Source organism: Cucumis sativus, chromosome 4, assembly GCF_000004075.3.
Source record: "Cucumis sativus cultivar 9930 chromosome 4, Cucumber_9930_V3, whole genome shotgun sequence".
Classification (NCBI taxonomy): domain Eukaryota; kingdom Viridiplantae; phylum Streptophyta; class Magnoliopsida; order Cucurbitales; family Cucurbitaceae; genus Cucumis; species Cucumis sativus.
Genome location: NC_026658.2, coordinates 1,864,311 through 1,892,270, shown reverse-complemented (window position 1 = coordinate 1,892,270; position 27,960 = coordinate 1,864,311). Strand labels below are relative to the sequence as shown.

Sequence of the window (27,960 nt, the reverse complement as noted above, 5' to 3'; positions counted from 1 at the left end):
AGAATAATGGAGATATTGTTGTTTTTAAAAGGGAAAATGCAATTTGTCATTATTGATTGGAATTAACATAATCAAGTGGGGATTCATTTCAAGGGATTGGGGTTTTGTGGTGGAAATTTAATTAAGAAATGAAGAAGTTCTACCAAATATACTGACAGCTTAACTAAAATTTAGACTCTTTGAATATTAAATCACTATTATTGTTATTGTTTATATTGTTTATCTACAATTAGTTTGTATTTTAAAATTTATTCTTATCCTTAATTAGCATCCATTAATTAGTGGTTAGTACTCTTTTTTTAAGTTCTAATTATATAAAATAATTTTGACATCAGTGGCTCAATTTTATTTAAATTATAAGTTTGAAATTAAGTACTTCTCTCTTTGTATATTCTATTTTTAAGAACACATTTATAATAATTTGTTGATTAAAAAAACAAAAACAAGGAAACTAATTAATTCGAAGAAAAGTTTAAAATATATACTTTTCGTTCCATATCGCAACAAATAGATTTAAAGGACAAATAGTTTTAGAAATGTCGTTCTAGATTTTTATGGAGTGAACATCTAGTTTATAGTATTGTTTTTCATCGAAGAGTTTTAGATACGTGCCCTCATTAAACATTCTCGACTTTTTAAAATTTTTATTTTACACATAATTTTTTTAATTAAGTTGTAGTTTAAAAGTTTTAGTTTTTATCGATTCAAATCGATCATTTTCTTCTCATTATAAATGTCTCATTGTTATATAACCATATTGTAAATGGGAGATGCATCAGATCGATCTATGGAAATAATAAATGTCACAATTTTTCATGAATGGTTAATTAATATATTGGTTTCCAAATTCCACCAACTCCGATCCCTACCGTGACAATTTCCTCATTGCATTTAGAAAAAATAAAACATTTGGATAACAACTAACATGATTTGCATCGAGGTCATATGTCATAATTCATTTCAAGGAAGTGGTTTTTCCACGACTTAACAATCAATCTATTTGACACTCATACTTACATATTTAATTTAGTCATTCGTTTTATTTTCAAGCTACCAAAATGTAAGAATGAGCATGATAGACCAAACAAACGAGCCGATTAACCAAAATCAATCGAACTGAAGGCTACCCGTTAGAGATAAAGAGGAATTCGGTCAAAACCGACTGATCGACTGACCAACGACGAGTTCGTACTCTTTTATGGTTGAAATTGGGTTGATCATTTACTAAATTAACCTAGTTGATTTGATAGAAAAATTGACTTCCATGGATCGATACATGACTCAAAATAAACCCCGACAAAAACCGAAAAGTAAAAGAAATAAAAGTGTAGTGGTTAAACCAAAACTTTGATAGCTTTTTAGAAAAGTACAAATGTATCCACAATTACCAAGAAGAAAAGAAGGAGAAATCTGTCATTTTCCAAATCCACAAAATATAAGAAAGAACACAAATGAGTCGTAAACCACATAATAGAAAGAAAAGAAAAGAAAAACGAAGAGAAAGCAAGGAAGAAAACAATGGCGGATTGGGGCCCAGTTTTCGTGGCTGTGGTTCTCTTCCTCCTTCTATCCCCCGGCCTTCTCTTCCAAATCCCCGGCCACAACAGCTTCGTTCAGTTCGGCAACTTCCAAACCAGCGGCGCCTCCATTTTCATCCATTCCCTCATCTTCTTTGCCCTAATTTCCCTCTTCACCTTCGTCATTCAACTTCACATCTACATCTGATCATCCCAAAATCAAACTCAGATTCTTCCTCTATTTCCAATTTCCAGGTACATACGCTCTGTTTCTTCTGTTTTCGACTCCTCTGTCTGTATAATCTCTCCGGATGGATCTTTGTTTTCTATGAATTTGTCGGCCGCGTAGTAGAGTGAAGCTAAGCACATATATACATATTATTATGTTGAAATACATGTATATTTTTAACTTTAGGTTTTGAAATTTGTTGAAGAATGATGATGATGATGATGATGATGATGATGATGATCTCATCATCTCATGAATTGGAATTTGTTAAATTTGTGTTATGGAGTTGTTGTGTGATTTAGTGATAGTAAGTAATATTTATATAGGTATATTATTATTATTTAATGTGGGTAAGGTTTAGGTTATTATTTATTATACATACATTTATTACTACTTTAATGTGGGTGCAAATATTGTCTAATGTCTCATTCATTCTATTTAATTTCTGCTTTATTTACATACGCATCTCCTTACTTCAAAATTTTTTAGATCTTTTACTTATTCAAGTTTATTAAATTATTGCAATTGTTACTTTCTTTTTTAACTTTTAGGAATTCAAAGTAACTTAATATAAATAATAAACCTATTAATTAGTTTAAAAATTAAAATATAACCAAATTTTATATGTATCGATATATTATGTTATACATTACTTTATTATTGACATTTCTAAAATTCTGCAATTATCCTTAATTTATAATGTAGTAAACTTTAATGATTTAATTTATAATGTATCTCTATTCATAGGCGTTCATACTCAAGGGTCGATCTCACTGCTAGTTCGAAGGATTAGGCTATTAATACATAGGAAATCAAGAACTAAAATTGTTAAACTCGAGAAAAAAAAGAGTGAATTGATACTTTAATGAAATAAATTGAAGCGGATTGGAACAATCATATTAATAGTTTATTCTTATTATTAATTATTGTAAGTATGGTTGAATAATATAATATTTAATTTGTTTTCAGGTCAATTGGTGATTTAAAGATGGTATCAAGAGAAGGTTCGTTCAGGAAGTCTTGTGTTCAAATCGATACATTATTTGTTTTCCTTCTCAATCTAGACAATTGCAAATATATATTTTCTTTTTAATCAATCGAGACAATTGTATAGATAACAATATTTTTAAATAATTGCAAATATAGCAAAGTTTGTAATCTATCGTCGAAAAAATACATCAAATCCACGACTTGATTTTGCCAAATAAAAAGGTTATCATCAAACTTTATAAAAGCAAAAACCGATGTGATCTCTTTGTCTCTTTTTTTTTTAATAAAACTTTCACCTTTCTATTTATTTAAATAAAAAGGGGAAAATGTAATTTTAATTTTTAAACTTTCCCTTTTAGTTATTAATGTTTGGTTATTTGTTAATCATAATAATTCAAAAACTTTTAGTAACCTACGGTGAAATATTTTAGATCCAAATACTCTAACAAAAAATAATATTTGTTCTATAGTAATAATAACCCAGATTTGAAATGTCGATGCTTATAGAAATATCGAAGTTCAGTCAACATGAGCTTAGCTAGCACTTGTATCTTCATGTGAACAAGAAATTCTGGGTTCAAATCCCCACCCCAACGTTTAATCCATTAATATAGCTAATTTGTAACTAAAAAATAAAATTAAATTTTAACAAAATCGAGATTTCGAACATCTATGATAATCTTAGATTATAATAAAATTGATATTGATATTTTGTGAAATGGAGAAATTGGTTCAATAATTGTTTGGAAGAAAAAGAAAGGGTAGCAATGGGAGCATACCATTAAAAAGAGAACACGTGTCAAATAGCAATTGGAAGGTATTCCACGTGAAAGTGAAATGATATATTCTGTTGGAAAGTGAAGAAAGAAAGAAAAGGAAGAGAAAGAAAAGAAAATGGCGGAGGCGGCGGCGGTGGAGATGGAACTCATCAGCCTTGCGATTCGGAGGCTGATGGAGGAGAATCGCCACAGAACCAACTCTCATCGGAGCTCCGATGCCGATGCCGATGCCGACGCCGACGATATGCAACTTCTTTCCCGATTACTCTCTGAGGTTCGTTAGATTTCGTTAATTCATTCATTCATATATATATGATCAGTCTGCAGATGATTTCATCGATTAATTTTTTAATTTTAAAACATCCTTCCATTTTTTCTTTTTATATTGAGATTCAAATCTCCTGTGATGTTTATTGCTTTCATGATTATTCAACAAAATTGGGAGAGTTGAAATCTGGATATCATTTTTGTTGAGTTTAGGAGAACTTGATAGATAATTCCACTTCTTTTACGTTTTTGGATTTCGAGTTATAACTTGAAAAATAAAAATCTAACTATATAATAAAACTTAATTTTGGTTGGAAGGAGACCGACTATTATATAACTATACTATTGAATAGTATGCAAACTGTTGAATAATATAGTTACCTTAAAGTGTTAATTGGTTTTGTTTATACATATTGTATAAAGACCATAAAGTTGAAAGGGTTTGAGCTTCCTTAATCTTCAAGCCTATACTAAATTCGGGTTTGAGCTTCCTTAGTCTTCAAGCCTATACTAAATTCATGTGTGCATTTATAGGAATTAAATTTTGTTTTCTAAGTTTGTGTGTTTCAAACTGTTCAATTTTTTAAATCAAAATTGCTATATTTAACCGGTCACGTTTAAACTCAATCCAATTTTGTAAAAATAATATATACTATGTAATGGTATAAATTATATAATACTACAAAATAATAACTATATACATATTTTTATGTTAAATTACAAAATCTATTCCTAAGAGATAGAATTTAGTTCCAAAATAGTAACTACTACATAAACACTATATAATATATATATATGTACACATACATACACATGGATTAAATTTTAAATTTAACCAATTAATTTGCAATTTAACTGATTTTTTAAATATAAATTATATTACTAATAGTTTAGACTAGTTTTGATTTTTAAAAATAGTAAAATATTAAAATTATTTATAAAATATAACAAAATTGTTATATTTTAAAGGGAAAAAAAAATGAACACTTTCCTAAAATTTTGGTTATCCTTCTCAATTCTTCCATTTTTAAAATTCCCCTTAACATAGGATACAATATCGAACACATTTAAACAATTTTTTAAAATTAAAATCTAACTTTTGAATAAAATAAAACCTTATTTTCTTTGAATTTAGATTCTCTATCAAATATTTCCCTAAATTACTCTGCCAATTAAAAACCTTTGATAAATATGGTATGTTTTAAATTTGAAATTTGACATCTTAATTTTTTTTGGTTAATTTAAAATTTAAAATCTTTATCAATAATTTCTCACGACCCATTTGGTTATTATTTGGCCTTATGCTTTTGGTTCGTTAGAATTAAATATCTTTTCTTGTTTTCAAAAAATCAAATACTTACGACTAACAAATAGTTAAATTTCTTAATAATTTTCACTTAACTTTTTTTCAAAAGAAATTATGAACCACACTGGAAACCATTTTATTTTTTATTTTTAAAAACTAAACATCTTTCCTTTTCTCATAATTGAAGTTACAACAAAATACAAGTATAGAAATTATTTTTTAAGAACTTTACAAAGCATTAACCTCTTCTCTTTGCTTAAAAGAAAAACTGAGAGAAAATAAACTCAAATAAGAATAGGTTTGATTTACCAATGAGAAACAAGAGTGAAAATCCTGAAATTTATTTTCAAATTAGGAAAGAACAAGTAATTGGCCTTTACTACCATTAACAGGTGGAATCAACAAGAGGAGAACAGAGGCTTAACCACTCGAAGCAAGAGGATGGGGAAATAATTGAAACAAACTTAGAGGCAGAAAGAGAAAATAATGTGGAAAGAAGTGAAATGAAATTGAAAACAGAGGAGATAGTGAAAGAGCTAAAAGAAGTGAAGAAGCAAAATTTCATAACTCACTGCCTTGTTTCAGCAATGATTATCCTCACTGTTGCTTGGCAAATCTCTGAAGTGTCTTTCATTTTGAAACTCAGAGATGGGTTGTTGAGCAATCCATTCAAATCCCTAGCAACAATTCTGAAAAGAAAGACAACTTCAGCAATACAACATCAGATTGAAGCTACTGAATTGCCTCATCTTAATATACCTGCCTTACCTCACGTGACCTTACCCGACTTCGATGATTCATAGCTTCATCAAGATATCATCATATAAGTTGTGTTCCTTTGATTTTGTTTTTCTAGCCACAACTAAACATTTGTACAAACTTTGTATCTATATTAGTTGTTCTAAAGGAAGAAATTATATTGAAATCCTGTATTTTGTCGGGCGCAGAGTGCCGGTACTGCCTTTTGTTTTGGAAGTTTAAAGCTGGGATTTATAATAAATAGCAAATAGTACGACTCACATTTTGGATAGAACGCAGGGAGTACTTGAATTTGAAGAAAGTATCTATTTCATCAATTCTCAATGACAACCAAGAAATTCGACTTTGCATAGGCACACATTGAAGCATAAGCACAATAAAATATAATCCAAGTCCCAATTTGAAATGTCTAAAAAACTGAAAGGTGATAAACAAACTGTTTGAATAACCTGACATTTCAGGTCTCACAATACACCATGGATTACTCTCAACTTCAGGCATAGTTCAATCGGAAAATGTCGTTCTGCACAAAGAAGCTTCCTTGTGGGGTTGGCATCAAATGGAACATCTGAAAGAACATAGTAAATACATTTTGGTTAGAAGAAACCAATTACAAGAAACATGGATGTTAGCAACTTAAGTACTTCAGAACTCACAGCTGGTACAACCTATAGGACAAATGCTCTAAGAAACATTGGCCTAAGCAACTATAGTAGTATACAAGTGAAAATTTAAAAATATAGAACCACAACTACCAACAACAAAAAACTTGTCACCAAAGCAATTTAATTAGCCAGGACATACTGTAGTTGTAACAAATTCTCAATTCTTTTATGAATTAACTTGACATAATTGAATTTGTTTCATAACAATACAAAGTACAAACAAGAAAAGCAATGCCTATGTATCACATTCTCAATGGCTATCAATATTCCGAAAAGTAATTCATAGAATATAAAAGATAAAAAATAAATAGATTTTTTAACAATATGACTCGTCCTTTTAAAAATTTCAACCCACATGGAATTTGAAAATGATTTGAATTTAGAGGAAGTTAATGACGAAAAGACAGTTGCGTTCCCATAAAATGATATATTAAAGGTAACAAATTTGCAACGAGAATAGATCATGATCTTCGAACGTATCACTACAATAAGCCAAGGTAATTGTAACAAGCAAATTCATTAGGAATAAATGACACATGAAACGAACTCAGTAGCATTCTTTTGTTTGAAGAGAAGAGCAGGTCTCATGAGTCATTTCACCTCAGAAATCCCCGTAAATAAAAAAGCAACCATAAACAAATTATCAGTTCAGCATAAACTTTTCGAGTTAAGTGATAAAAAAACCGTTCCTTTTGTTATCTCATTCTCACTACACCCATGCTGATAAATGAGAAAGATGACCATTGACCAGAAGAACTCGTTCCATAATATTTCTTTTCAGAAACAATAACCCCAAGCAAAAAACATAATCATCTGAGACATACTGAAGCAATAACATAAACACATCACAGTCTCAACCTTGATCTACAGATTCGGTGTCCCATTATAATACATATAATCCCAACAAAAGCCCCTAGATCTACAAGAAGAAGGACAACGCAAACTACACAAATCCTAATGATATTAAACAGCAGAACCACGAAAATTAGAGAATCAGAACGCGAATTCAATCAACGCAGTCCAACTCTATAATAACAAAAACCAATCAGCTAACTCCAAAACAACACTAGATCCAACAAAGATCAAATCCAAAAATCCAAAAAATCAATAACCACAAGGCTCACAAATAGAAACAAATAATAATAATAATAATAATAAAAACATCTGGATTAAAAGCAGAAGGCATTACCTGACTGAATTTGAGAGCGTGTTGTTCACCAGCGAGTTGAAGATTGCCGCTGACGAAGACAAGCATGCCACCAGTAGGACCAGAAGGCTGGCAATCAACGGTGCTAACGGAGTGCTTGCACTGCTGGAAGGGTAGACTAGAGAGCTTGGCGACGATATTAGGTGAGCCTTGGATCTTCTGACCTTCAAACGTCAACATGGAATTGTCTTGGTAGAGATTACCAAGATTGGCTCGATTGGCATCGAAAGTGGAGTAATAATGATCGACGAATGCTTTAGCTACCGCGTCGGGATCCATTCGGGTGAGGTTGAAATTGGGCGGTGTGAGAGAGGTAAGAGAGAGGAAATAAGTTCCGCCGTGCTTGGGAACGACGCCGGGTTTAGGAGAGAAACAAATGGAGACGACAGCGTTAGCCGAGGGTTCGAGAAGGGGGAGGGTTAATTCCATATTTATATCGTCAACAAATATCGAGGGTTAGAATCGTCATATTTGGGAATTTCTTTATTTTATTTTGAAAAGCAATTCGCGTAACTCAAACGCAACGCAACGCAACCCAACCCAACCCCCCACAACCCAAACCCAAACCCTTACGAAATTATTTCAAATTTCTTCTCTTTTCAAACCTAAACAATTTCTTTACTTCACAATCTATCTAATTAATAATAATGATGCATTATGTTCTCTCTCTTTTTTTCTTTCTTTCTTTTTATGTAGGCCAACCAAAAATAAACTAATACGTTTTTATATGAGACCTAAATACTAATTACTTGCTTCCATCATCACCTCTAACAACTACTTATGTTTATCGTTCATATTTAAAACGTAGGCAAATTATAATCTAGCATGTGATTTTATTGATTTGGTAGACTCTCTTATGCATGTCTTACCGTCACAAAACAAGATCCTTATCCTATGTGTATACATACGCACACAAAAAAAAAACCTGAACTTTCTAATTTAGGTATTGAAAAGTTTCAAAAATACTCTAACTTTTAAAGATTATTCAAAAATACTTTTACCGTTAGTTTTCCTTACCAACTAAAATAAGAATCTAAATTTTAAGTTAAAATCATAATAGTGTTAAAATGTATTTGATTATTAACAAACACCTATGGATTACATACCCAACCAATCTCTATAGTTATTGTTATAATTAATATATGGTTAATTGTCAAATAAAATATTATTAACAAACAATTATACTTCTGTAAATTGATCAATTTTATATTTTTTTTTTGTTTGACTAACTATTGTTTTAGTATGTTTTAAAAGAGAAGTTTTATTTTGGAACTTTGTGAGATGTTGTGAAATTTTATGTTTTAACCAAAATTTAAAATATCGATGTTGATTAGTACACTAAAATCTTAATTTTACAGAAATTTCGGTCTTCATTGATAAATCTAAAAGATGATAAAAATAAATTTAAATTATTAAATAAATATTTCATTATTTTGAAATAAATAAACATGTTTATTATTTGTATTATATTTAAATCAGTGTTATTTTGATGTTTATTTGTTGTGATTTGTAGATTTTCTTAAAATGTAATAGAAATATCAATTCACATCTTTCATAGATATTGAACCCATCAAATTATGAAAATATTAATAGAAATATATAGAAATTTAAAACTATGTTATTAAAATGTTTATTTTTATTTTGAATACTAACAAATTTGGCATAAAAAAATAAATTAATGAAGGCATCTATGATTTTTGAACTAACCACGAAGTTGAATGACTTTATATAAATATATATAATTCGGCCTCGAAAAAACGTTTGCAACTTTTCTCTAACATCCATTTGAGCATTGGGCTAAAAGCCCAAGTCGTCATTTCCAACACACAAATAGGAATGAAAATAAATGATATTGTTTCCTTTATGCAACAAATTAAATAAAAGAAATGTACAGAAGAGATGAGTAAAGTTTATGTATATAATTAAAAAGGAAAATTGAAAGTGTGTGTGTGTGTGTGTATGTAATAGTCTATGCTATCTAAGATGATGATAATGTCAATAAGAAGTAGTGTAAATTTGCATTTGAGACAAAATATGCTCAAAATTATCAGTGGATTTCTCAATGGGATGAGAATGAATGCCTTCATAAGTTGTCACCACCACTCCTTCATCTCTTGTTAGCCTTTGAACTTGCTTCTTCACTTTGCATCCTTGGTGTGTACATCTATAGTAGCTTCTGAAAATGTTTAATATACATCTCTTCCTCATCAATACCCACAAGTGAAGTTTGGAAAACTTTGAAAATATATTTTTTAAACCCATATTTTCATTTTTAGAATTAGGCTAATAATTCAATTTTTACTCCACAAAAATGAAAACCATAGTTAAATTTATAATAGAGCTAGTTTTGTAAATATATAGTTCTAAGATTTATGTTTGTGTTTGGGAGGTCTATTCCGACCAACTCATAAATATTATAAATAACTTTAGGAAAAAAAATCATAAGAAGAAAGTGATATATATATATATATACCCATTGGAAGAAAAAAAGATAAGTAGTGCTAATAGAAATAATTGATGGTATCATTCAATGCTAACCATCAAAATTGACTTTTTTGGATATCTTTTAATGCCAAGAAATAATTAATTATCATATATCTCAAAGTTAGTTTAATTTGCTATAAAATTTATCAATTTTAATTGAAGTGTGTATATATTATATTTTATCAAATTGAATTGTGGAGTAGTAGGAAAGTAAGAATTGTAAAAAATAAAGAATGGAATTATACCTTGGGAATTTGTTGTTCTTCACAGCCTTCTGTCCATACTTCCTCCATCTATAACCATCATCAAGAATATCAACTTGACTTCTTGTTTGAAAAGCAAATCTTCTATTTCTCATCTTCTTCTTCTTATCACAATCCTCCCCTCGTCCCCTCCCCTCCCCCTCCTCCTTCTTCAACCCATATTCCACTACTCCACTTCTACCCGACGACCCATCAACACGAAACCTTTCAGTACTAACCGAAACAGCAACATTATTACGATCATCATCCTTCACACTACTCGTTGCATCAAACGACATGTCGTCTGTTGAAACGTCACGAAACAAGATCGGAAAGCCATCAGAGACGAAGGGTGGCTGTCGAAAATGGTCTCCCCCGTGGTTGGAAGCTCGAGAAAACAAGATTTGTTGGAGAGAAAGGGCGGATGAAGAGGATGAAGTTGAGAGAAAACTAGGGAAATTTTCCATCATTTGGTCTCCAAAGAAAGAGAGAGAAAAAGAGAGAAAGAGAGAAAGAGAGAAATAGTATTGGCGGCTAAAGAAGAGAAGTTCTGTTTCAATTACACTTTGAAGTTTGAAGATTCGTAAACGGCAAGTAAGAAAGTCTTATTATTTATAAACACAATTTTTCGTAATTTCTGTTTATATATATAAAAATTAAATTTCATCAGGTGGTTTTATTATAAATAATTTCAATATTATATGCATTAATCATGCTTACGTAAGTGATGTTACATCTGACTTGACGTGCTTTTATTGGTTTAATTATTCATTATATGATCTAATAATACAAAACAAAAGTAGAGGACTTATAAGTTGTTTTTATTTATTGAATGCTATATAACTAAAATTATATGCACTATAAATCTATGGTTTAGTTATCAACATAGAGTAAAACTCAAAGAAATTTTAATATGATCTTTGTTTCAACTTCACTAACCTCTAATTGTATATATTCTAAATAAGAAATATGTTTATAAGTTATTTTTAAATAGTTAAAATTCCTTTTAGTATTTCTAAAACAAAACATATTTTTAATCATTTCAAAACCAATTTTGCTAATATGAAAATTGTATTTGAAAATGTGAGTTTAACATGTTCCAAATCTCTTATAAAATTGTTAATTATGGGTTTGGCTTAAAATAGCACATTATTTCAATCATGCATTGATATTTTATGCTAAACTTGGGGTGGGGTAATTGTTTTGAATACAAAGTATATTCCAATTATTGTCCATCAAAATTATTTGATAAATGTTAAACATAAATTGTTGTTAAATTTTGAAATTTGAATATTGAAGATTTGGTTGTAAAAAAGATAAAATAAATGTGATTTTTTTTTTTTTTTATATAGTACAATTGACGTAGAGAATTTTAACACTTGTGTCATAATTGAGCTATTTGCTTGATTTGAGAAATTAATGTGTCCAACAAGATCTTTAGAATTAGTCATTAGCACTATAAATATTTAATATAAAAAGCATAAAAGCTAGACAACATATTTTTTTTTAAAAAAAAAAACTTCTAATAATTTAAATTTTAATCAAGGCTTGTGTTAATAGTCAATTTTGAACTGAAAAATTAATGAATAAAATATATCTCTCTTTTAAAAATTTATATAATAAACTTAAATTAATATCATATTAATGGAGATGGTTTGGTTTGATTCCCATATGTCTATTTCAATGGTTCTAGAACTCATAAGTGTTTGGAATATAAATCTTTGTTCAAATCTTTACAAATATTAATTTAATTTGAAAAGTAAACTCTTAAACTTTTCTAATTTGGCCAAAAATTAAAACACAAGGTCTAATTGTTATCCATTGGTTAATTGTATTTAGTTAAATGCTAAAATTGCATAGTTTAAATTTAAAAATGAAAAATGTTTATTATAATTGGAAGTGGGTTTGAAAAGAAAGAGTATTTTAATGTAAAAATGGGTTGGTTTTGATTTTGATCAAACCCTAATAAAATTCGTACATTGTACTTTTCTTCTCATTTTGAACAAATAAATACCTTTTCACTTCTCCCTTTTAAGATATATATATATATATATATATATATATATATATTATAAAAAATGAATTAATTTTAAAAAAATCGTATTAGATGAAACACGTAGAAATATTGATTCACCTTTAATAAAAATTGTATATTGTTCTTATCATTATATTTCACACTATGATTTCTATCACCTTCACGTGATAATTGCATGTAAATCAACTAATTCACATTACTATAATTTAAAACGACAAAATAGAAATATAAAAGAAAAAAATTAGAGCCAAACAAATAAATATTTTAAATCCACTAAAATATATAATGTGAACTAAACTTTTGAAGTATCTAACTAACTACTAGAGAGGGTTTTCTATGAAATTCTTATGTTCATACTAACTATACTATGTACCTTTTAAATCATGATCGGTGTGATTGTTCTCTAAACATGTTTATTTCTAGTAAAACATTGATTTCGAATAAATGATATGTATTAAAAAGTTATGGATCATAAATCTTTTAATATCGGCTTTGAAATAAGATGTTTGATTTCTCCATCCAACGTATGAATATATGTATACTAATTAGCATTATAGATTTTCATATCTTTCGTGTCATTTTTAAGAACTAAAAGAAAGAAAAGGATGTTTTAAAGATGGTTAATAAATCAATGGATAAAAAAAATTGTTATCATTGAATTCTTTGTACCATAATTTTTTAATATATATGATAGTGACTAAAATAAAATTCTATATGAAATTTAGAGAGCAAACCCTAACAATAATGCTAAATCCAAATACATTTCATATAATACCAAAAGAAACATATAGAGATATTGAGAAGTAAAAATTGTTAGCTTGTTTATTAGTTCATTTTGTTGGATTCATTCAAACAAAGATTAATTTCTTTTGACTCAAAAGATAAACAAGAAAAAAAGAGAAACATTTTCCCTTTTTTATCACTTTAATTTTAAGAGTCAATATTTACAAAAATGGATTTGTTTTAGGGATATATTCAAACGACGTGCTCCTCTTGATAAAACGATGGTCAAATTTTGGATTAAAAGTATTTCTCATTCATAATCAAAACTATTTACAAAATACAGTAAAAAAATTTAAATTGGTTAAGAAGAATTTGACAAATTTTGGTATGTTTTATAAAATAATTTTAATTGTTGTGTTTGAAAATGCTCATAACTATTTTTAAATATAGCAAAATAAAACAAAATTTGTATAATTTCTTTTGTTTATAAGTTTTTAAAATAATTATGATGTGATACTTTTTAATAGTGATAAAAAATTAATGAAACTAATTTAATTATGATCAAACAAGTTCTTCCAAATAAATTAATAAACATTATTGAAAGAGAGCGTTAAATATAAGTTAAATTTCAAAATTAAAGAACAAAAAAGAATAATAAACCTAGAAATTTCTTATCAAGTAATTTCATCTTTCAATTCTTCTTTTACATTTCACGTTTATCATAAAATTTCATCATCTTATTTAGCTCTATTTTTATATTTATTGTATAACTTCACTTAATTTACTTTATACAACATTTTAACTTCAAACTTATTAATAACGTTATTCCACCAAAAATGCCCTCTAAAGTTACTATAAATGTTGAAACAAAATGTAATTAAAATGCAAAATTGCAATATTTTAAAGTTTCTAAAGACTAAATGAAAAACTATATATGCCCAATATCTAGAGACATAAAACTAAAGTTAATTAATGTTGTTTAATGTGTGATTCTTAGTAATTGGGTGAAAATCATTACTTTGTGGAAAATTGAATTTGATTAAGAAACATAAATGTGGAAAATAAAATTGGTGTGTCAAAAGTTTTATTTGTTGTTTTGAAAAGTAAACAACAAATATTAAGAGTTTTCAAATTGAGGGATATCTTAGTCAAATCAAATAGGATATATTCAATGAATTTAGAACTTATGAAAAGTAATTTATGTCACTATTCATAGTCCATTCTATTTGACCATATTCACCCTCCTTACCTACTTATCTTAGAAATTTTTCCCCATAATTATTATTATCCCTCTTTATTTCTTTTAATTTAAAATATTAAGTTGATTTTCCGATCAAACCAACTATAGTTAATTTCGTAAGTGTTAAAATCGATCTTGATCATTGAGAAGTGAAAGTCGGTAAATTTTACACTTTTAAATATAAATTTTTTAAAACGATCAATTTGGCTAGTTGATTTGATTTTTCGTCTATCCTTTCTTAAATTTATTGTATGTCATTGAATAATAATAAAAAAAGATTTAATATGAAAATGTTCAAAGAATATTGATATGGGAAATTTCCTTGAGTTTTCCTAATATTATTGACTAATTGAAATATAATATATAGTGTATGTTATGATGTAGCAATCCACCAAATAAACACACACTATTATATTGATACACAAAATTATATTTTAATTAACCCTAATTTTAGTTTCACAAATCACAACAACTCTAAACTTAGTTTTGGTCATAAACTATATATTATCATTATTCTTTTAGAAAACAATGGGGCTGTGAGGATTTGACTTTGTAATTGTAATTATTTTACAACTTTTTTATAAAGTAAATATGTGTTTGAACATTTATTCACTAAATATTATTATTTTCACCTATACTATTAATTTTTCTATAAATCTATCATTTAGAACGACCTAATTTAGATTTGTTTGGAGACTATGTGCCTTTAGTTTCAAATACTTGTAAATTGGGTTGAAAAAACATCAATATGGTAAGATTTGTAAAAAGATTCTTACACCACCTTTTTCATATTTGTAAGTCGTCGTCAAAATCATCATCAAAAGCGGTTTTAATTTACGTTATGCAAGTTCAATAGGTCTTTCTAAGTTATGTGTGTCTTGTTATGGAAGGATTTGGAACTTAAAGAGAAAATATGTTAATATATAGAAGATAAATACAAGATAGAGTGGACGTTATGATCTAATCAGAGAATTTATTAAGATTAGATTTGAAAAATCTCATCCTAATTTACCTTTACGTCATCTCATTCTTCCTGTAAATACATAATCAGACTTCATTTAAGTTGGGAGATAAGATGTTAAGCTTAAACTCAAACTTCTTACGTCTTTTTTGTTATCTAGTTCTTTTAGGCATTAAACCTTTTTTTTTATTATTGTAGATTATCTCTTCTCCAAATTACAAATTTACTATTGACGATACATAAAAGTCAGATGAGTTCATTTTGACTAGATTTTGTCATCAACATGTCTAGTACGTCTTCAATTTTGAAGTTAAATGATCAAATATATATTTAAACTATAAATTTTGTGTTCAATAAATGTATGTTCGTGTGATTCTAAAATTTCATTAAAGACGAAAAATTAAATTTTGATATGAATGGAGATTTGAATTTCACTTTATGTCCGATCATTTATCAAATACAAAATTAAAAAAAAAAAAAAAGTTAACAAACTTAATTAAATACCAAATTAAAACGTAATAAAAATAGAAAATTTAAAGTTTAAACAAATTTTAAAATTTTGAAGACTAAAAATTGATATAAACTTAAAAATTCATGGACTAAACTTTGCAACTCATACTTATATTTAATATTACTTAAAAAAATGTGAGACGTGAGAGATTTTACTAATGGATCGATTTAGAATTCAAATTTTGAATAGAGAATATTTAGTTATAAATATATAATCACCATAGAGTCGAGTAACCAAAATCAATTTTGTTTATTTATTTCTATAGTAATAGTGAGAATTTTTGTTCCAACAACTAAAGTTAAATTTTAATGACAAATTTATAATTTAGAGAAAAATATATGATTTACCAGAGAAAAAGAAATGTAAAATAATGTGGTGATTGTCACACAGATTTTAGATTCTGACGTTCAAGTCACAAAGCGTATATGATTATGGGGAAGAAAGTTAAGTATGAGAATGAACTTACTTTTCCCAAAATCTATCATGGTGCTTAAGGTCTAATTAACTTATGTTTTAGACTTGTATTTGGGTGATTCTTTATAGATGGACGTACAAGGAAGTGCCTTAATCGTCTGGTATTTTGTTGGGTTGGTCTCGACCTAAAGTTGAAGACAAAATCACTTTCTCTTATCCATATTTTGAACTTGATATGATTTATTAGGTCATGATGACATTCACAAGGTGTTGTCCCAATATGTATATATATATTATGAGTTTTACCTCAACCTTTTAGCCAACTTCATTTTCTTCGCCCATTTCGATATTAATTTGTCGTTTAATTTCAACTTGAATCTTGATTTTTTTTTGTTCGATTCAATTACACTTTTTGGTTCAAAATTATCTAGAAAATAGTAGAGAAAAAAAAAAAACACACCTAAGTAACAATTTTTAACTTTATTATACCATAGAAAATACTAATAAACAAGATCAAATTACTTTTATTTAGAACAAGTCAAAGTTGTAATTTAAGTGGAATTATATTTGTTTGAATGTTTAGCTTTGAACAAGATTGAAAAAAAAAGGAGTTAATATTACAATGTTGCCCATTGGTTGTTGTGATGAATATATGATGATTGACATTTTGTTCACATAGATTAATACTATAAAAACTATATCTCTAATTTCAAAATCTGACTTATTTAAATTTGAATGCATTAATATTGATCTCAAATCTCAACAAAATTAAAGTTAATTATTTTGCCATTTGTGTGAGATCTTTTATACAAAATTCCTTTCTCCTATAAACAAAAATTAAGCTTAACATTTCACCAATTCAATGGAGGAAGACTTTTGATTTGAAGCTAATACAAAACTAAAACCTTGATTTATCATCTCTTTAATTTAAAGAGGGATTTGTGAAGTTTTTGGAAGACTCGTTCTTTTGTTCTAATGGTTTTTATTATATATCTATACACATTAGTCAATAGTTTGATTTGGGTTGTGTGAGTAAATTAAACAAATAGTCAATATGTTATTGAGAATATTTGTGTGTGTTCTTGCCTTGGCCTCTACCCTCCGTTTGTATATTGTTTAATTATAATTGTTGGGATTTGGTTTGATTTTTATTTATGTTTCAATTACTTAACTTAATTTATAAATGATGTTTAGAGAAAATAATGAAAGAAAGTGTTAGAAGAGTGGTGTAACTGATGTAAGAACACGTGGATTTAAGAATATAGAGTGAATGAATTGTGAAATCCACGTGGAAATGTAGTAAAAGACTCCACACATGAGGAGGTGAGAGAGCGGAAATTCTCTCTTTTACTTCCCCCTCCCCACCAAACTTGACTTTTCTTTCTCTCTTTAATATTTGTTCATTCTTATTCTTTTTGCTAAATATTTTAGTTTATTTTTCTTTTTTACTTTTTATAATTTTTATAGCATGAGGAGGTGAGAAAGCAACCCTAATAGATCATTTATATATATATATAAAAAAGTATTTGCTTAAGAATAGATTAAATTTGAACTTTAATTTGATTAGTACTTAGCCATTAATTAGTACAAATAATATAAAAATGGTATTTGAAAACGTGGGAGAAAGAAGAGGGTTTCATCGAAATTTCATGCAAAATCATAGTTGGAGTTATTATCCATATTCTCATTAAAACATTTTGTCAATTTGTGTTTTGATTACTATTGCTAAAATCTTTCTTTTAATCTATAATTTATAGTCTATAAAAAGCTACAATCGTATGTATAAATGTTTCTTTCCCTAATAATAAACAATGCTCTTTCAAAATTCTTAAACCAATCTTGTTGGCGTGAGGGGACTTGCTTTCTTTACTATTTTTCCTTTGACAATATATAACTATTTGTGTGTGTGTGTGTGAATACCCTTTACACATTTCACAAAACACAAATAAAGTTTGAGGGGGAAGAGCTTCTTTCATTTTGTTTATTTTAATACATTCACGATCACAAAATCATAAGAGACACACTAACTTTAATTTAATTTGCACACCATTTTAGTAATAGAAATATATTTGACACACATAGACTACACTATACATACATATATATATATATTTTAGCAATTATCAATTACTAGGTTGTTTATTTATGACCTAGGGTTGAGGGTGTAGCGATTCTTGTTTCTTGTGCTTCAAAGCTCCAACACCAAGTCTAATAAACATATACAACAAACAATATTAGTTAGTAAACGTATGAAAATATTATAACTAAACACTTAAAGGATGTGTTCAATTAATTCTTGTGGTCTCTCATTTGTGTAAATGCAACCATGGAAGAAAAAGGAGAAGTTGTGTATATTTGCTTTAAAACATTTTGGTTGTTATTCCATTCATATATATATATATACACCTGTGAGTTGGAAAAGGCTAGCTAGATTGGGAAATCATAGTCATAATAAGTTGATTTTTAACTAGTTAACATGCATCAAAATTTTATTGTAAATTATGTGATGAAGTTTAGGAATATAATGATTAATTTAATTTTTTTTATCCATAAGAGTTAGACAGTGCATTGCTAATATGAGTAATATGAGTAAGCATAACACTTTGTATACTATCAAACCTTTTGATTAAAGATTTGATTCTCCCACCCTCTTGTATGATTATAAGAAAAAATTCTTGGAATTTTATTTTGGTGGATAAATGAACATCTGTATTTGAGCATAGGGCTTTGTAATTTGCAAAAGTAGATTATGGTTTTGTAGAAAAAAATTGGACTAATGAGCAATTTAATTTGTAAAGTGAATTCTAATTCCGAGCTATATGAGCCACAATTTATTCATTTTTTTCTTTTTTAGATAACTATATTTACCACTCGTTTGATAACCATTATTTTATTAACTAAGAATTCAAATCTTTATTATATCTACTTTCTTAAAAGTTGGTCAAAATCAAAACCAAGTTTTTGAAACGTATAAAAACTAATTTTGTAAAAGTTTTAAGTATTAGACTTTGATGACTAAAACCGAAGAAAGCAAGAAATGAAAGGGGTCTTATGTTTTATACTTAGCGTGGTTCCATTAGGAACGTTATAGTGAAAAATTTTAACCCCATGTTATTATATGCATAGTGTTTATAACGTATCTACTCAATTACTTACACGAATAGCTTTTGAAATTTTTTATTTTCCAATGATCAATTTTTAACTCAAAAAAGTTAATCATTAAAAAGAAAAAAAAATCTATTACGTAAGATAAACTTTATTAATTTCTTTCTCAAATAAAAGATATGTCCGATAAACTTTAATCAAATTAAAGATAGAGAGACAATAATAATGCGGAAACGTAGATTATAAAAACATAGACGGTACGTACGTACATGAAACTCAAACCATATAGGAGACTAAAATTACGACATTTCACTTACAGTCAGAGTCCGATTTGATCCATTGCTCCTTGTTCCAATAATTGAAATCGACATCGTCATCATCATCGCTAATGTCGGAGAATCGTGGAGGACCAGAGCGGGTTTGGATGCTTTGTAGGGTTTGCTTTAAGATGAGCTGTTTTGGAAAGATCATGATGTCTTCATCTGTGGAGGTTGTTTCTTCATTATTGTTCGATGATCTTCCATCAACAGTGGTGGTGATTGTTGTTTTTTTCTTTTTGTCATAACTCTTTTGTACCTTATGAGGATCCCCTACTTTTTGATCTTTGCCCATTGTGATGCTTTCAGCTGGATAAACTTTCCTGTTGAACAAATGAAGAATCTACAAAGCCCATTGCAAAGTGCACGTATTAGGCCGATATCATCAAACACGATTATCGATACGAAACGAGGCATATCTTTTCTCTCCTTTTTTTCACAAATTTAAAATGGCATGGATAATGGATAGTAAATGCTCTTTTGATAACATTCTTGTTTTTCACTCCTCGTTTTCGTGTTTTTCTTTTAAAATGAAAAATAAAGTTGCATTCGTAATTTTTTTTTTTAAAAAAAATGAAATTGAAAAATTGTTTTTAATTAAAATGACATATGTATACAAATATTTTAGAGATGAAAATGAATAAAAATATTTACAAAATAGAGTCAAATATCACCGTTTATCTACAATGGACCGTGATAGACCAAGATATACTATCATTTGTGACTATTTGTAGCATGACAAACATAAACATTAGTTTATAACAAATAAATTGTATTTTTGAATGTTTTGTCGTTGTTTAGAATGTGAAAAATAAATTTTTGAAAAATGAGAGTATTTAATTACCTAAAGGTTTTGTCGTTTCTTTAAACTTAGGAAACGAGAAAATCGAAACACGAGAATGGTACCAAAACCAAAGAATATCGAAATGACCTATTTTTATCGTGAGAAATAACACCAAAAGAAAAAAATTGAAAAAGAGTCTGATGCATATTACCTTGTGAAGTTTTGTTGCAGATGAAACATCCAAGACTTCACCAGAAGCATTTGAACTTAAAGTGCTTTTAGAAGCAGCACAAAACATCTTTTTCTTCAACTTCTTTTTCAACAATTGCATCCCATACCTATTATCACCTTCCTTCTCTACTTTCTTTTGCTCATCCTTCTCATCACATCTTCCCCCTCCACCTTCCTCTACCACCTTACTTCTCTGAAACAGTTCCCCAAGTGATGTCCGGTTCTCCTTCTTCGCCATCGTTGTTGACATCTCAACCGCCGACCCAAACAAGTACTCTTGAAGTGGGCAAACCACAGCGTCATGATCACCACTCTCAACATAATTATTATATATATTGCTCTCGACTTTGTTCGCATGGCTGTCCTGCCTCGACCCCCCTTCGTCTTTTGCCTCGGCCTCTAGCACCTTCTCGAGCTCATCGTTGATCAGTTTGAGCTCATTCTTTGTGACTTCAGTTTGATCACTTTCAGTAATGTGATCAATGGAGATGGAGAATTTTGGGGTTGCGGGTTCAGAAGAGCCTAGGGTTCCAATGGCAAGAAAGCCAGGGAAGATTTCAGATATGGAGATTAGGGATTCATCTTCATAGTCTTCATGATCTGATCTTGCAATATCTAGGTCTCTTTGGGCTTGTTTGAAAGGGTTATTGGTGCTTGTTCTTGGGAAATATTGTTGTTCATCACTTGCTTGTTGCCCTAAAATACAACTTCAAATATTTAACTAGCATTTTCATGAATTTTCATCACATCCAAAAGCTAGCATACTTCAACTATAACATCTAGATGTATGTTAGCGACCAATATTATTAGGTCCGCTGGTCAAATCCTTCTTACCACTATTTTGTATTAAAAAATATCTTATATTAATATAAACGTTCGCACACAACGATTAGGTAAGTCAATTTCTTGGACTTTGAATGACGAGCAAATAGCTCAGGTAACAAATAGATACTAAAAACTTCTAGTATGGTATATTTTTGTGTGAGTATATTATTGATTAAAAATCTATTCTTTTTAAAGTTGTTGTTGTGATATTGAATAATATTTTTATAGGAAATTCAATTCTTTATTTGAAAATTGATGTAGAAGCATATAATTATAATATTAATAATAAATATGGAACAAATTAAAATGGTGTATGTTGACGTTTTTTTCTGTTGCTAGAAATATATTGGTAGTCATAAAATTCCGATGACGTTTTATGCATGAAAAAAAATTATTTGTCGACATATCTTGTATGGTAGAAAACAATTTTTATACAAGAAAGTCATTTATGTGGGCAGATATTCGTTATTGTAGAATTTTGCATGGGTACAAGTTTTGTTTTCTCGAAGAAAGAATTTCGTTGGCAGAAACAGTTTTTGTTTAATATGTCCTTAGTAAAGTCATCAGGTCATGAATGGTGAAAATTGATTAATAGTTTACTAACTTATTAGATATAAAATTTAAAAATTCATGAATTTATTATACTATTTAAAGTTTAAAAATTTGGTGTACATAGGGAACATGTAAGCTTCTAATATAACAAAAAATTAATAGTGAAAGATTAAAATTATCGACTTTTATGCAACGTTAAAATCTTCATGTTTGGAATACATTTTCAAGTATGTAATTTTACAAATAAGTCATTTTAAACAATAATGAAGTGTTTGGTATCGGATACTAAACATAAATTTTGAAGTGTATTTTAAACATTATTTATAAAAAGAATTTAAATAAAATGATTTTTTTAAAAAAATATTCTTCTTCTTAAGTTGATTCCAAACTAGATTTAGAATTATATCTCGAATACACTTTTAAGTGTTTGATTTAAAAATTGTCATTTTAGAGAAAATTATTGTTAACCACTCAAAATTAACTTTCAAAATGTATTTTAAACAAATTTCACAAAAAAAATTAAATAAATCCTTTTTTAAAATCATTTTCTCTAAAATCAATCCAAATAAGTTATTTTGTTCGAAGTGTTGAGGGTGAAAGCACAACTTTGGGAGGTTGAGGGGACAAATATGAAGTATGTAATTAATTAAAGAAATATTTTAGAATGATTTAGAAAAATGTTGTTTTGCAAAAAAAAAAAAAAAATCATGTTTATATGTGATTTATTGAAAGCAATTTCAAATTAATCATTTTAATTTTTTGTCTTACACTTATAAAATAAAAAGGTGATTTTTGTTTAGTTTTATATATGGAAATTCTAAAAAAATATAAAAATTAGACAAATTAATATTTACAATATATAAGTAAAATTTCATATTCAATTAATAATAGATATTATATTATAATTGGTAAGTTTATTTTATTACTTTTAAAAATATCTCTTTATGTTATTGAAATTGATGTTTTTCTTTTTTAGTTTTTAAAAAAACACTTGAATTTATAATCAAAATTCTAAAATGAAAAATAAGATCTTAAAAACTTATTTCAAGTTCTCAAAATTTTAGAAAACTTGACTTTTCAAAACATCAACCGAAAGTATAGAATGTCGATATAACTAAAAGTAATTCTTATAAATTTATTAATTTTAAAATAACCTAAAACAAAATTATCTTAAATTTTCAAATTTTGAAAAAGTAAGTAAATTAAAGAAAAAATGAAGAAACTCAAAAGTAGAAAGATTTTTAACTCTAACAACCAAATCATCATCAAACATAACCTAAAAATATTTATAAATCTTATTATGTCATCGTATATTGACAAAGGCATCATGCATGTAAAGATGAAATTAAAGTAGTAGAGAGAAATTAGGAGGAATTACCATTGACAAAGTACTCTTTGAGTGGTAATTGGCCATTGTTTTGCCTAAACTTGCGATGCATCCATCCTAATAACTGTGTTCAATTTACCAGAGAAGAAGAAGAAGAAGATTAGATTAGGGTTTAATGTGGTTGGTTTTTTCTTTCAAAGATGATCAACTAACCAAGAAAAGTGTAACAATCTTACCTTCATCTTGAGAAGATTTCTTGAGATGAAGAGTTTGAGAATTACTTTCTTTTAATAGTTTTGAGAAGATTTGAGGAGGGATGGAAACATGGAGATGGTAACAAATTTAGGTTTTGATTTTCTCTTGGAACCAAGTGTTAATTGCATACATCGTGGACCTCGTTCGGTTTCTGGGTCCCGATCATTGGATTGAATTGATTCTTTTTTAAATGGCGGTGTAGTTTAATTTCAATCTATTCATATAAATCATCAAGAGTAAAATCAAATGGTACACTCTTTTAAGTTTATTCTATTTGGAGTCGCATCTTAATTCTTTCACAAACATAATTTTTATGTATGAACCAAAAAATAGGACACATTCAATGAGTGAATAGAAAGACATACCCCAATTAAATCAATACATCATTCCTTGTCTTTGCATGTTTATTTGCTACCAAAATTTTCCTCACTTTCCTTTCTTTGAGCTAATTGTTTCGTCAAGTCACATGGAACACATATAGAACCTATTCTTATGTAAGAATGTTATATATAACACCATAATTAACAATAATCGTATGGTTATATAATTCACATTACAGTGAATCTAATTAGAAAAGTGCTTTATTTTCTTGTCATCTTAAAAAAAAAATCAAACAAATTGAAGAATAATATGGGGAATCTTCTAGATCTTGTTTATTTGTTATATAAAATCAAGAATACAATGATACATATACACTTAATTGGACAACCTATAAGGAAAGGATCAAATTAATCTAATTACAATAATGTATTCCTAAATTATTGCTAAATTACTTTAATTACGGTGATACCCTCCCTCAAACTCAAGTTGGTAGAGTAGAAACCACCTTGAGTTTGTGAAGTAACAGAGTGAAACGAGGAGAATGGAGAGCTTTGGTGAAGATATCTGCAGGTTGATCAATGGTAGAGATAGATTGAAGATGGAGAGTGTTGCTTTGAAGATGATGACGGACAAAATGACAATCGTTCTCTATGTGCTTTGTTCGTTCATGAAATACATCATTGTGTGCAATCTGAATGGCACTGCGGTTATCACAATGGAGAGTAGTAGATGATGTTTGTGGGGCTCCCATATCAGTAAGAAGCCAACGAAGCCATAATAATTCTGAAGTGGCATCAGCTAGAGCACGATATTCAGACTCAGTGCTAGACCGGGAAACAACAGATTGTTTCTTGCTGCGCCAGGAGATAAGAGCATCACCTAAATAAAAACAATAGCCAGTGGTGGATCTTCTATCAGTAGGATCTCCTGCCCAATCAGCATCAGAGAATCCAGAGAGAACCAGAGAAGACTGTGAGGAGAAGTGGAGACCATGACCCAAAGTGCCTTTAATGTAGCGAAGAATCCGAAGGACAGCAGTGAAATGAATAGTACGGGGAGCGGCCATGAATTGACTGACTATGTGAACTGCGAACGCAATATCAGGGCGAGTTACAGTTAAGTAAATCAAGCTACCAACAAGTTGCCGGTACAAAGTAGGATCGTCAAGGGGAACACCATCATAAGGAGTAAGTCGAACATTTGGATCCAGAGGTGTTGAGGATGTTGTAGAATCAGTAATACCAGATCGACTGAGTAGGTCAGAAGCATATTTAGCTTGAGATAAGTAATAACCATCAGACACGGAGGTGATCTCAAGGCCAAGGAAATAACTGAGAGGTCCTAAATCCTTCATTTCAAAGTGCTTTCCCAGGTAGCATTGCAATTCAGATATAGCTTGAGGGTCATCGCCTGTAATAATCATGTCATCAACATATAAAAGAAGGAGTACAATACCATTAGGTGTCTGGCGGGTGAACAAGGCTGAATCATGAGGGCTGGAAGTGAACCCAAGTTGAGTAATAGTGGAGCTAAAAGTTGCAAACCAGGCTCGGGGAGCCTGTTTGAGACCATAGAGAGCTCGTCGAAGAAGACATACTTTCTGATGTGGCGGGGTAGTACCAGGTGGTGGTTTCATATAGACTTCTTCAGATAGAGTTCCATTGAGAAATGCATTTTTAACATCCATTTGTAAGAGGGGCCACTGTTTTGCAGCTGCAATGGCTAAAAGACTACGAACAGACGTCATTCGAGCTACTGGAGCAAACGTTTCTTCATAATCAATGCCATATTCTTGAGAATAACCTTTGGCTACAAGTCGTGCTTTGTATCGTTCTATAGACCCATCAGAGTGCGTTTTGATTTTGAAGATCCATTTACAGCCAATAGGTTTCTTTCCAGGAGGTAAGTCCACATACTCCCAAGTATGAGTCTTTTCTAAGGCTTGAAGTTCTTCATTCATTGCTTGCTGCCATAATGGGTTAGTGCTGGCTTCCTTATACGAGGAAGGTTCAACTAAAGACATGATAGTGGAGAAACAATGATAATCTTTAAGATGAGAGGGAATTTCTCTTACCCGTGTAGATCGTCGGATTGGTGCAGATTCAGGTTCCTCAAGAGGGGCAGATGGAAGATCCGGGAGTGCAGAAATATGGTCCGATTGAGTGGGCTCAGGTATAGGTAACATGCAAGGTGTAGTGTCAGGTGTTGAATCAAGTGAGGGAAAAAGGTCAATAGACGGATCGGTGAAGAATGGGTGAGAACTTGAAAGAGATTCATGGAATGAAGAAAGACTAGAAAACATACGATGTTCCCAAAAGGTGACATGACGAGATATACGTAATCGTTGAGAGATGGGGTCCCAACAACGAAATCCTTTATGTTCAGTACCATAACCCAAGAAGCAACATAGACGTGCACGTGGTTCAAGTTTGGTATGTTCATGAGGATGTAATAATACGAAACATGCACAACCAAAAATTTTTAGATTGGAGTAAGAAGGGGAAGTACCGTATAGTCTTTCAAAGGGAGAAACATTTTTAGTGACTTTTGAAGGAAGACGATTGATGACATAGACAGAGGTGAGGGCAGCCTCGCCCCAGAATTTTTCTGGACAAGCAGCAGATAGAAGCTGAGCACGAACAGAGTCAAGAATGTGACGATGTTTGCGTTCAGCTCTTCCATTTTGCTGAGAGGTGTGAGGACAGGAGCGTTGAATCAGAGTGCCTTGCTGGGCAAGGAAGGAAAGAAGTTGAGAGTCCTTATATTCCATCGCATTATCAGTTCGAAAGATTTTAATTTTGCTGGAGAATTGAGTGTGAATCATATTTGCAAAATCAACATATATTTGATATAAGGAAGAGCGATGTTTAAGAAAGTAAATCCAAGTAAAACGAGAATAGTCATCAATAAATAAGACAAAGTATATCGATAACCATTAACGGTAGTACAAGGAGCAGGACCCCAAATGTCAGAATGAATAAGGTCAAAAGGCTTATTACATAGAGAGGTGGAATTAGGAAATGATAAAGCAGGTTGTTTTGCAAGTTTGCAATTTAAGCAATCAAAATGACTGAATTTTGAGACATTATTCAAATTACCAGTAGAAACTAAATTACGAAGTTTATCAGAGGATGCATGACCTAGACGAAGGTGCCACTGATATATAGTGGTATCAGTGACTGGTGCAGAGATAGGTGGAAACTCAGGAGATTGCTGAAGATATGTAAGCTCAAATAATCGTCCCACCTTCCGTCCCGTACCAATCACTTGCCCCGTTTGAGAATCCTGAACCTGACACCCATGAGAAGAAAAGATAACAGTTAGTCCGAGATCACAAAGTTGGCCAACAGAAGCTAGGTTGAATGTGAGTTTTGGAACATGATAGGTGTTTGACAGTTTTATGGTGGGTGTGTTAACAGTACCAACGTGAGAGATAGGCATATGATTACCATCAGCAGAGTGAATTGAGGGAAGAGATTGAACATGAGTAGGTGAGGATAATAATGAAATGTCAGCAGTCATATGATTGCAACAAGCTGAATCAAGGAGCCAAGATGTACCTGGAGTGACGGCAAGAGCAGTAGAGTTGGAAGAGATCACCTGTTTCAGTAAGTCATGAAGATCATTTAACTGAAAATTCTGAGGTGTGGTGATATCAGATGGGGTAGCAGCAGCAACAATAGGTGGAGAAACAATAGGTGGAGAACTGTATTTAGTGGAGGACTTGGGTTTATATGGAGCACCAGGAGGACGGGGTGGGCGGGTGGGACAGTTGTCCAAGATATGACCTCGTTTGTGGCAATACCTGCACTCAATAGTAGGACAATTAGCGAACTTATGACCATGAAGTTTGCAATTTTTGCAGAAAATAGACTCATTAGCCGATCGTGAATGGGTGGTTACAAGAGCGACAT

The 27,960-nt window shown here is 29.7% G+C and overlaps 5 protein-coding genes across 5 annotated transcripts; 2 read left to right on the top strand and 3 right to left on the bottom strand.

Moving 5' to 3' along the window:
- The first annotated feature begins 1,446 nt into the window (after positions 1–1,446).
- LOC101215007 lies at positions 1,447–2,951 on the top strand. Its single transcript, XM_004152067.3, has 2 exons — positions 1,447–1,772; positions 2,716–2,951. Exon 1 carries the CDS (start codon positions 1,519–1,521, stop codon positions 1,723–1,725), a length of 207 nt encoding a protein of 68 aa, XP_004152115.1. The 5' UTR covers positions 1,447–1,518; the 3' UTR covers positions 1,726–1,772; positions 2,716–2,951.
- A 511-nt stretch (positions 2,952–3,462) lies between these two features.
- On the top strand, positions 3,463–6,013 carry LOC101214522. Its single transcript, XM_004152065.3, has 2 exons — positions 3,463–3,789; positions 5,481–6,013. The coding sequence occupies exons 1-2, from the start codon at positions 3,631–3,633 to the stop codon at positions 5,889–5,891; spliced, it is 570 nt and encodes a 189-aa protein (XP_004152113.1). The 5' UTR covers positions 3,463–3,630; the 3' UTR covers positions 5,892–6,013.
- A 96-nt stretch (positions 6,014–6,109) lies between these two features.
- On the bottom strand, positions 6,110–8,143 carry LOC101214765 (nuclear transport factor 2B). Its single transcript, XM_004152066.3, has 2 exons — positions 7,702–8,143; positions 6,110–6,415 (listed from the first exon to the last, which is right to left on the bottom strand). The coding sequence occupies exons 1-2, from the start codon at positions 7,996–7,998 to the stop codon at positions 6,341–6,343; spliced, it is 372 nt and encodes a 123-aa protein (XP_004152114.2). The 5' UTR covers positions 7,999–8,143; the 3' UTR covers positions 6,110–6,340.
- A 1,360-nt stretch (positions 8,144–9,503) lies between these two features.
- LOC101219926 (probable WRKY transcription factor 75) lies at positions 9,504–11,028 on the bottom strand. Its single transcript, XM_004152254.3, has 2 exons — positions 10,449–11,028; positions 9,504–9,895 (listed from the first exon to the last, which is right to left on the bottom strand). Exons 1-2 carry the CDS (start codon positions 10,913–10,915, stop codon positions 9,715–9,717), a joined length of 648 nt encoding a protein of 215 aa, XP_004152302.2. The 5' UTR covers positions 10,916–11,028; the 3' UTR covers positions 9,504–9,714.
- A 7,261-nt stretch (positions 11,029–18,289) lies between these two features.
- LOC105435167 (protein LAZY 1) lies at positions 18,290–23,818 on the bottom strand. Its single transcript, XM_011654740.2, has 5 exons — positions 23,707–23,818; positions 23,522–23,594; positions 20,747–21,462; positions 19,752–20,094; positions 18,290–18,537 (listed from the first exon to the last, which is right to left on the bottom strand). Exons 1-5 carry the CDS (start codon positions 23,710–23,712, stop codon positions 18,518–18,520), a joined length of 1,158 nt encoding a protein of 385 aa, XP_011653042.1. The 5' UTR covers positions 23,713–23,818; the 3' UTR covers positions 18,290–18,517.
- Between the last annotated feature and the right edge of the window lie 4,142 nt (positions 23,819–27,960).

What these genes read in the sequence shown, in the direction of transcription:
- LOC101219926 (XM_004152254.3), bottom strand. Translation starts at nt 10,915, where the DNA reads ATGATGGAAAATTTCCCTAGTTTTCTCTCAACTTCATCCTCTTCATCC. An exon ending in AAGAACAACAAATTCCCAAG is followed by an intron (nt 9,896 to 10,448) that starts GTATAATTCCAT and finishes AAACATTTTCAG; the next exon opens with AAGCTACTATAGATGTACAC.
- LOC101214522 (XM_004152065.3), top strand. Translation starts at nt 3,631, where the DNA reads ATGGCGGAGGCGGCGGCGGTGGAGATGGAACTCATCAGCCTTGCGATT. An exon ending in TTTCCCGATTACTCTCTGAG is followed by an intron (nt 3,790 to 5,480) that starts GTTCGTTAGATT and finishes TACCATTAACAG; the next exon opens with GTGGAATCAACAAGAGGAGA.
- LOC101215007 (XM_004152067.3), top strand. Translation starts at nt 1,519, where the DNA reads ATGGCGGATTGGGGCCCAGTTTTCGTGGCTGTGGTTCTCTTCCTCCTT.
- LOC101214765 (XM_004152066.3), bottom strand. Translation starts at nt 7,998, where the DNA reads ATGGATCCCGACGCGGTAGCTAAAGCATTCGTCGATCATTATTACTCC. An exon ending in ACGCTCTCAAATTCAGTCAG is followed by an intron (nt 6,416 to 7,701) that starts GTAATGCCTTCT and finishes ATGTTCTTTCAG; the next exon opens with ATGTTCCATTTGATGCCAAC.
- LOC105435167 (XM_011654740.2), bottom strand. An exon ending in CTGCAACAAAACTTCACAAG is followed by an intron (nt 20,095 to 20,746) that starts GTAATATGCATC and finishes TGGGCTTTGTAG; the next exon opens with ATTCTTCATTTGTTCAACAG. An exon ending in GATCAAATCGGACTCTGACT is followed by an intron (nt 18,538 to 19,751) that starts GTAAGTGAAATG and finishes TATGTTTATTAG; the next exon opens with ACTTGGTGTTGGAGCTTTGA.